This window comes from Sminthopsis crassicaudata, chromosome 3, assembly GCF_048593235.1.
Source record: "Sminthopsis crassicaudata isolate SCR6 chromosome 3, ASM4859323v1, whole genome shotgun sequence".
Taxonomy (NCBI): domain Eukaryota; kingdom Metazoa; phylum Chordata; class Mammalia; order Dasyuromorphia; family Dasyuridae; genus Sminthopsis; species Sminthopsis crassicaudata.
In genome coordinates this window covers 64,058,995-64,068,574 of record NC_133619.1, presented here as the reverse complement: position 1 = coordinate 64,068,574, position 9,580 = coordinate 64,058,995, and the positions used below count along the sequence as shown (strand labels likewise).

Genomic DNA, 9,580 nt, shown 5'->3' with positions numbered 1-9,580 from the left:
ACAGATATGGGGAACAAGAGCAACCAGTAACAGATGCCAGTGCTGAGCTACATGGACTCTGTGGTTACCTGGAGTTCTTGTTACAGGTAGGTTACGGAACAAAGAAGGAACAATGCAGTCATCCCCCTGCTTTCTAAAGACTGGCTCCTCTCCTAGCCCAGAGGATCAGGAGGGCTTTATGGAGGATCCTAGACTTTCTCCATCACCTGTTTTACTGTCTTATTTCCCATTGTTAGGACTGAGAGTAAACTTTACCAGTTTGTTTTTCTTGCTTTATCCATAGTTGGGCTAGAGAATAAATGGCTCCTGTTTCTATATAATAAAAATATGTGAGTTCAAATCTCTCCTCTGATACTACCTGTATCACTACCTATGTGACTTACCTCTGCCTCAAAGGGATCCAAGGGCAAAAAACCAGCACAATTTCTATTCTCAGAGTGTTTACAGTCTAATAGGTTGAAAGCAAGGTGGTGTCATGGATAGAGTACTGGCCTGGGAACCAGAAAAAACTCATCTTCCTGAGTTCAAATCTGGCTTCAAACACTTGACCCTGGACAAGTCACTTAACCCTGTATGCCTCAGTTTCCTCATCTGTAAAATGAGTTGGAGAAGGAAATGGCAAGCTGCTCCAGTATCTCTGCCAAGTAACTCCACAAAGGTTATAAAGGGTGACTGAAAAATGATTGAATAACAACAAAAGGGATAAAAAGGTAAAAAATAAATAATAATATGATAATAAGTTAATCCTAGGGATACAAAGGAGAAAAACAACATAGTCCCTGTCCTCAAGGAAATATAAAGAGCAGGAGAGGGGGGAAATGATAGGTATAAAAATGTAATGTAAGGTAGTACATGATCATGGTAATGGAGCAAATAATTTAATATTCTCTAAAGAAAGGTACAAAGAAAAAGCTGTGAGTCAGAAAGCCCGACTTTGGGTCCTTCCAGGCCATCCTCAATTTTCCTAGTTGCTGGATAACCAGAATCTTACCATGAGATTCCAGAAAACAACACAAGATGGTGCTATAAATAAATAAATTAATTAATTAATTAATTAATTAATTGATTAATAAACAAACAAGCAAACAAACAAACAAATAAATAAATAATTGAATGAATGAATGAATAAATGAATAAATAAATAAATAGATAGATAGATAAATAAATAAATGAATAGATAGATAGATAGATAGATAGATAGATAGATAGATAGATAGATAGATAGATAGAATGAACATAAACCTAATTGGGGGAATGGATGAGCTGAGAAAAATTGGTGGTCTGATTGTGGGGTTAAAGGAGAAATTTTCTTCATGTCTTTCTCCCTTCCCCCACCTTATCCCAGTTTGATCAGAAAGATCGAAGAAGGTTCCTGGGACCCCGGAAAGATTACTGGGACTTCCTTTCGGTGGCCTTGCAGAGGAATGGTGGGAACTTGGAAGTCATTCGACTCGTCTACTCTCTGGACAAGGTGATGTCAGTAATAGTTGAGAAGTAAAGAGAGGGGAGACAGCCCTAATCTACATCCACCATGATCTCCTCCTTTGAACAGAGCTTGATTTTCGGGTCTCTTCCATACACATAAATTGCTTCCAAATTTACTTCTATGATCTTGCTATATTCTGCTACTGCAGCCTCTGCACTTATCCCTCAATGTCCTGCCTTCCCACAGCTCCTTTCCCCCAGGCTTCCTCCAGTTCCTTTCTTCAATAGCCACCCAACTTTTGCCTCTCTACTTCAGCACTCCCTTATCCCTCCTCCCACAGGTTTCCTCTCCCTGCCCTATATTCTTCTCTTTTCTACCCCAGGGTCCTTCATATCTTTTAAATCGCTCCCTCCATAGCCACTCAGGCATTCTCTTTCTCTTCCTTGCTACTCTCTAGATTCTTTCCACCTCACCCAATCCCTTTTTATTTTTCAGCTGAAGACCACCGTGGGGAGAGGTCGTGCATTCATCCGTTTCTGTCTGGCCTATAATCAGCTGGCCGACACACTACAACTCTGCCTCCTGGACCCTGAACTCAACAGGTCAATGATATCCACTTCTGCTGCCCCTTGGCATTTCATTGGATATGTATATGTGTATACACATATACATATATATCCATTCAGTGTGCACATATAATATATACAATATGTAATGTATATCCAATGTGCATAAATGTCTAATATATAATGTATATAATATATATTTCTTCATGCTATATTCTATATAATATATTATATATAAATTATATATTATAATATATAATGTACATAATATGTATTAGATATTTATGCACATTGGATATATATTACATATTATATATATTATTTATATTATATATGTATACATATATATATCTCCACTGTGTAGATATCTAATGTGTAGATATCATATATGTATGTGTGCATTCATATATACACATACAATGTGTGTATATATGTATACCTAATGTGTGTACATGTGTGCATATATGTGTATAGATATTCACATGCTTGTATGTATGTGTATATATAATTGTATATATTGTGTATATATATATATATATATATATATGTGTATATATAATTGAATATATACATGCACATTCACATTTGTGTATATAGATACTGATATATGTTTGGTGTATATCCAATTCAACATGGGGGATGTTTCATCTAACATAGCATCAAAAAATAAAAGGACCAATTGTTAGGAGGATGGATGGGGACATGGAAGCATTGGAGAGAGGGTATATGTAAAAAGCTGAACCAGTAATGGTATAGTAAAAGAAATGATCTTTCCCTTAAATTCACTCTCTTGTATCCTCCACCGGGAATCCTCAAATTCCCACTGCTGGAAAGTTCTTGATACTTAACTTCAATCTCTCCTGTTGCTACCATTTTTCCCATAGAACCAATTTCACTCAAGATCAGTGGCATTCCAAGCTGGCCACCAAGAAACTGAGACGGCAGGAGGAGGGGCGGGGAAAGGGGGATGGAAGGAGTAAGAGGGAGGTGTTCAGAGAAAAGAATAAAACCCAAGAATAAAACGCCTGAATGGTCTGTTTCTGAGATGGCTCCTTATACAGATCTATGAACTTTAGAGGGAGAGAAATTCCACTTGAAAAATTAGATAAGAAATTCATTTCTTGGAATTGGGGGGGGGGGGGATACAGGAATAAAAATATTCGAGCCAGAAATTGAGGTCTGAGCTTATACGATTCCCTTAGGGAGTGGTATGGGAACCAAAGCCCCTTCCTGTGTCCAGAGCTCAACAATGGCATCCTAGAAGCGCTCTACTTTCTGAATGGAGTGACTTTTGATCTCGAGTTGCAGCGCTGTGATCTTGACGGGGGCTGGCCTATGTTCTCAGAGTAAGTGACCTTCAAACAGAAAAGGAAGACCCCGCTGAAAGGGACTCCCTCGCTCATTAGTCCCCTTGGCCCTGTTCCCCCCATCTCTCCCTCTCTCTTCCCTCCCTCCTTCTCTCTCCCTCTTTTCTCCCTCTCCCTCTCCTTCCCCCCTCTCCCTCTCTCTTCCCTCCCTCCTTCTCTCTCCCTCTTTTCTCCCTCTCCCTCTCCTTCCCCCCTCTCCCTCCCTCTATCCCTCCCTCCTTCTCCAATTCCTCCTCCTCCTCCTCCTTCTCCTCCTCCTCCTCCTCCTCCTCCTCCTCCTCCTCCTTCTCCTCCTCCTCCTCCTCCTCCTCCTCCTCCTCCTCCTCCTCCTCCTTCTTCTTCTTCTTCTTCTTCTTCTTCTTCTTCTTCTTCTTCTTCTTCTTCTTCTTCTTCTTCTTCTTCTTCTTCTTCTTCTTCTTCTTCTTCTCTCTCTCTCTCTCTCTCTCTCTCTCTCTCTCTCTCTCTCTCTCTCTCTCTCTCTCTCTCTCTCTCTCCCTACCCCCCCTTTCTCTGTCTCTCCCTCTCCTCTCTCTCTTTCTCTTATACACACACACTCCAGTCACATCTCTTTTTCCCAGTTCCCCTAAACTCTCATCATTTCTTTACTGGTCCACTCCCAAAGGTGACCAGAAAAGTGGGGAGATGTTATAGATGCGGGGCAAACACCAAGCTAGAGGGAGAGACAAGATGTTCCTCTGCCTCAATCCTTTCAGGTCACGATGCCAGGATTTCAGCTTAACCCAGGAAAAGTTAAGGACCAAGCAGTCTCAAAAGGAGGAGGTACTGGCCCTGTCTCTACCTTAGCATATTCCTTGTCCCTTCTCTATTGTGTCCAGTAGATGGAGCAGTAAATCAGCTAGAAATTCCTGATGAGAATTAATGGTAACATAGATAAGCTGATGGATGATTATTGGAAGCAAGGGGTCAGGATGAGCAAGAGAAGGGAGGGCTTACTTAGGTAGTGGTGGGGATGGAGATATTAGGAGGTGGAAAAGAAAGGGAGTCCTGAGAAGTCCTGGGGGATGACTGAAGTCTTTCTGGGAAAGGAGAACATAATGTCGTCAGTCAGCTAATAAGTATTTATTGAGCTCCTACCATGGTGTCAGCCTAAACACCAGAGATACAAATAAAAGCAAAAGGACCCTTCTCTCAAGAAGCTCGAATTCTAATAGGAAGTCAACATGCAAACAGCTATGTACAAACAAGATATATAGACATGATAAATTGGAAACAATCAAAGAGAGAAAACTCTCAAATTAAGGAAAGACTGCCTGTAGAAGGTGGAATTTTGGCTGGGATTTGAGGGAACCCAGGAATGTAGAGGGATGAAGAGGGAGAGTATGGCAGACAGCCAGTGAAAATGCCCAGATCTGGGGAATGGAATATTTTATTCAAGAGTTAGCAAGGGTAGGGAGAGATTTGAGGCAGAAAGACCAGTCAGGTGATAAAACCTACTTCAAGATGGTAACAGTATCTGTCAAAGGGAAAAGGGGGGGATATATGCAAAGGATATCACAAAAGTAAAATCAAGAGATTGGATATGGGGAGCGAGAGAAGGTGAAAAGTTGAGAATAATATTTAGTTTGGGAATCTGAATGTCTGGGAGGAAAATGGTATACTCAACAGTAGAAGGGAATTTAGGAAAATGGAAGGTTTGGGAATTATGGTGAAAACAATGAGTTCAGGCATAGGATCCTGGAGCTGGAAGGGATCTAATTGAATTCCCTCGATGCAAGAAGAGAGACTTGCTCAGCATCACACAGCAATAAGTGGTAAAAACCAAAGTTCAAATTATGGCTCTCTGACTCCAAAGTCAGAGAACTTTCCAAATTTTCACTGAAGAAAGAGCCAAAGGAATGAGAGAGAGTCAAGCATAAGGCATTCAGAAGTAGAGTAAAAGAAAAAGATAGTGGAGGCAGAGCAGTAGGGAAAAGAAGTCCTGGGGAAATGGAATAAACCTGAGAGTCCAGAGTTCTGGGGTTGGTCTAGAGATAGAATCATTTGTTTGGGAGCTTCCCTTTAGGTCCAAGTTACACATCTGAAAAACAAAGGAGTCCAGTCCAAGAAGACATCAACCCTCTTTGCTGGCCATGACCTCCAATTCCAAGGAGATGACCCCAAGGAGGTCTGCCTGGTGAGACCTAATAATGCTGAGATACAAGAACCCCTGACAGAAAAGAAGGCAGAAGATTCGGAAAGTATCATAAACCAGGGGTCTCTTGAGGGATCCGAAGGACTGGAAGTACTCCCACACCTAAGCTCCCTGCTGGGGGAAACTAAAAAGCAACAAGGTCTCCCAGGAACCAGAATATCTGAGTCCTCTCAGATTAGGCAAGAGTCATATCAAGGAAAAATGCCTCAGAGAAAGGAAGAAAAAGTATGGTTTCTAGGAGAAGGGTTCCCTACGTCAACGTGTGCACTTTCAAAGAATCAAACACAGGTAGATTTCAGTCTTGTAGAACAGGAAGAGGGGGAAAAGGTGTCTCCAAAGGCAGGACAAGTTAAGAAAGAACCATCCATCAGCACTGAGGACAGATGCGAGCAGATGATGCTAGGACCGAAAACGCCAAAAGATTCTGGAAAAGGAAACAGACACCGTAAATATGCTCCAAAGCACCTGCCAAATACCTTGGGGGAGAGGTTTACAGAAGAAGAATCAGGATCCAGAAGGGAACCTGAAACCCATGGAATCCCAGAGGACTTCAAGATCCTTCAAGATCCGGGAACCAGGGAGAGGCACAAAAATAAAAAGTCTCAAATACAGATGTCTATTGAAGCAGGAGAGCAGGAGGAGAACCAAAGAGAGACTGAGCATGTAATCAAGGTAAGACATACTCAGCATGGTTAAAAAGGTCCTTTCATCTATATTTTTGCCTCTCTCCAAACCAATGGGACTTTTAAAAAAACACTCTATTTTCACCATTGTCTCTCTCCTTTTGTCTCCATAACCCTCTCTGTCTCTGTCTCTACCTCTGCCTCTGTCTTTATGATTCTGTATCATTCTTCCTGATTCCTAAGTCCCTGCCTCTCCTATTAAATGTGAAAATAGACAAGCTCTTCTAGGTTTCAAGACTGATATGTAAACACCCATTCAGCCTTTTCTTCCTTGTACTAAATCATCTTGCTGCTTTGATTTTAATAATTTCTCTTTCCCCAGTTGAGAATTAGCTTTCCCTCCAGGTTTATAAAGTATATCTAAGTAAGGCAGAACTCAAGATAAAACTCAGGTGTCTTGTGTTCAGACCTCATCCTTGGATCTGCCATCTGCCATAGGGATGACCCAGTAAACAGGGATAAATGGATGTTCAACTGACGGTGATCACCTGGGACAGCATGCAGCAGCCCCCAACTTACCATTCCTCCTTTCTTGGCTTTCCCCTCTCTTTTTTTCCAAACCTTTCCCCCAAACCACCCTTGGGTACATGGGTATTTGATGTGCTTGTTTCATAGAACCTCAAAGAATGTTTGCAGAAGGCTGAAGAACAGTCCCAGAAGAAGGAGAAGCTACTTATGACCCTGGAGGAGAAATTGAGAGAACTGCAAGAGCAGTTGTTCAGGTAACTAAAAAGAGTAGTTGAAGTGAAGGGACCTCAGGATCTGCAAGTGATTGAATGGATTACATTCCCAAGAGTATATTCAGAGAACCATCACCATTCTCTTCTTGTCTCTATATCTTCTCCCTTTCCACTTATTCTGGGACATCAATTTCTGTGTCTCTGTCTTTCTGTTTCTATCTCTTTTTTTTCCTCTCCCCATCTTTTCTTTCCTCTCTCTCCATTATTTGTTTTTTCTCTCTCTCCACTCTTTCCTTCCCTCCATCTCTCTCTCTTTCTCCTCCCTTTCCCCTCTATTTCTTTCACTCGCTTCTCCTGTTTCTCTGGCTCTGGCTCTCTTCCTGCCTCCTCCTCCCCCTCTGTCTCATTGCCTGATTCTCTCTCTCTCTGTGTCTCTTCTTCTATCTCCAGACACCATCAACTTTGCCTCACCCCATGCCTGTAGGGTTCTGGTAGAAGTCTGACAACTAATTGCTTTCCACTGAGTCAATTTGTCAGTCAGTCAACATACTTCCATTGACTCTACTTAAAAAGTGTTGAGAAATCTCAATGAGTCTAACACATCACATTTTTAAATTTGTTTGGTTGGGTTTTTTTTTAATCCAAACAACCCTTACGATTTGGTTACCGGTGGAAAGGACTGATGATTCATTGTTGGGAGGGGAGCATTTCACTTATTCATAGAATCACAAAATGTCAGAGCTAGAAAAGACTTTAGAGATTATTTAATCCTACTGCTACCTCTCCATTTTGTGGGTAAGGAAACAAACCTGAGGGAGGAAGGGAGTTGCCCAAAGTTACACAGAAAGTAACTAGGAGAGCTGGGACTCAAATTCATCCTTTCTCCATGACAGGCTTTTTCAATGGCTTTTAAACAATACTGATCCAATCAGAAAACTCTCCATGACTGAAAATGGTCGTCTTGCCAGGGACTGATGCTAAAAAGGATTACTCTACTCTAAGAGGAACCATGGTATAGTTGGAAGAGTCCTGGACCTAGGAGAGTCCAGGGATGTAATCTGGCTTCAAAAACTTACTATATGATTATGGACAAGTCATTTAATTTCTCAATATCCTCTTCTGTAAAATGGGGATGATGAGGATGATGATAACAATATCTACAAAATCTAACTCAGAAGATTGTTGTGAGGATCAGATAAAGCAAACTGAAATCTGCCTTATAAACTTTGAAGTACTATACTTCTATTAACTATTATTTACCAAATGATGGGTATCAACTAAGTAAATCAAGCGTAAAGATTGCTGTTTTTCCTTCATTCTCAAAGAGACCATGACATCCGGGAGGTATTGCCAAGACAGGCAAATGAATTGGATTGAAGTGAGAGTGAGATATACAATGTCACCTGCCTCACTTTCCCCACCTGAGCCATCTGGGGCCAGTGGCCAGATATAGATCAGGAAATGGCCCAGGATACAGGATAGCATATAGAATGCCATCATTTGAAACATTTTATAAATTTTATTTTATTATCCCTAACTACATGAGTACCTTGAGATTTGGAGACTTTTTTTTAGCATGCTCATGCTCTGGCTATAAAAGGCTACCTCTCAAGGGTGCTCCAGTATCACAAATAACCCTTATTCTGGTAAATAGTCATTTTGTCTTTCACTTTTTGCAGTATTCTTCAATGTCTGCTATTTCTAGTATCTTTCAAATCTCTTCTTGAAGAAAGTATTAATGATACACAGTTGAGAGGCTTCTGAATAGTCTACAAACTTCCAGCCTCATTAATTTCTTAATTTCAAAACATATTTCCTAAATATTTTTCATCATCCTTCCCTGTATTCATCTTCACAATAATGTCATTAAATCTGATAGCATATAATGGTTTGGTTTGGAGGACGTGGTCAAGCTCTTCACGGAATTTCTCTTCTACATCCTCTGCTGCAAAAGTTGACATAATTTCTTAATTTCAAAACATATTTCCTAAATATTTTTCATCATCCTTCCCTGTATTCATCTTCACAATAATGTCATTAAATCTGATAGCATATAATGGTTTGGTTTGGAGGACGTGGTCAAGCTCTTCACGGAATTTCTCTTCTACATCCTCTGCTGCAAAAGTTGACATATAATCTCTGATTATCTTCATGATGATCTTTTACTTTTGTTTTTCTTAAGTAGCACATGATGAGAAGGCCAAATGTTCTATACAGTTTGTTTCTTATTGCCCGTGGGTACATGATGAAACCAACTCTGAACTCCTTCACTTGCCTCTCCAAGGAGAATCAGTGATCCATCCTTCCATTAAGCCACAATTTTCTTGTTTCTTCTGGTTCCATTCATACCAAGAATGCCAATAACAATATGATTCGGTTCTTCTGCTAGAATCTCACATTTGGGATGTCAATAGTTAAGATGATATCTATGGACAGCCAAAAATCTGCAATTCTTAGTATCCTTTGACTCGTTTTATACCCCCCTGCAGAAGGGGAAGGAAGGAAGGGTTGTCACACAGGATTTAAGGCCACCTTGTATTTTTCTTCACTCCATGAGTGAATAGCCCATAGCCAAGTAATTCATCATCATTAGTGGCCAACCTACTGGTGAAGAGTGCAATTAAACCATCTACTAGCTAGAATAAAGATCAATATTAATTATAGATTAGAATAGAGGATAAAAATAAGAAAGTTTGTATCCAAATA

General features: G+C 40.5%; 1 protein-coding gene across 2 annotated transcripts in view; it reads left to right on the top strand.

The window, feature by feature from the left end:
- RUFY4 (RUN and FYVE domain containing 4) overlaps nt 1–9,580 on the top strand; it is a 26,041-nt gene that overhangs the window by 8,381 nt on the left and 8,080 nt on the right. Inside the window, exons 4-9 of one of the 2 annotated variants that reach the window (XM_074307695.1) lie at nt 1,346–1,471; nt 1,922–2,028; nt 3,195–3,338; nt 4,073–4,139; nt 5,383–6,183; nt 6,810–6,916. In XM_074307695.1, coding sequence (XP_074163796.1) covers nt 1,346–1,471; nt 1,922–2,028; nt 3,195–3,338; nt 4,073–4,139; nt 5,383–6,183; nt 6,810–6,916 — 1,352 coding nt within the window. The remainder of the gene's footprint in view (nt 1–1,345; nt 1,472–1,921; nt 2,029–3,194; nt 3,339–4,072; nt 4,140–5,382; nt 6,184–6,809; nt 6,917–9,580) is intronic. The other variant, XM_074307694.1, reaches the window with a different exon arrangement.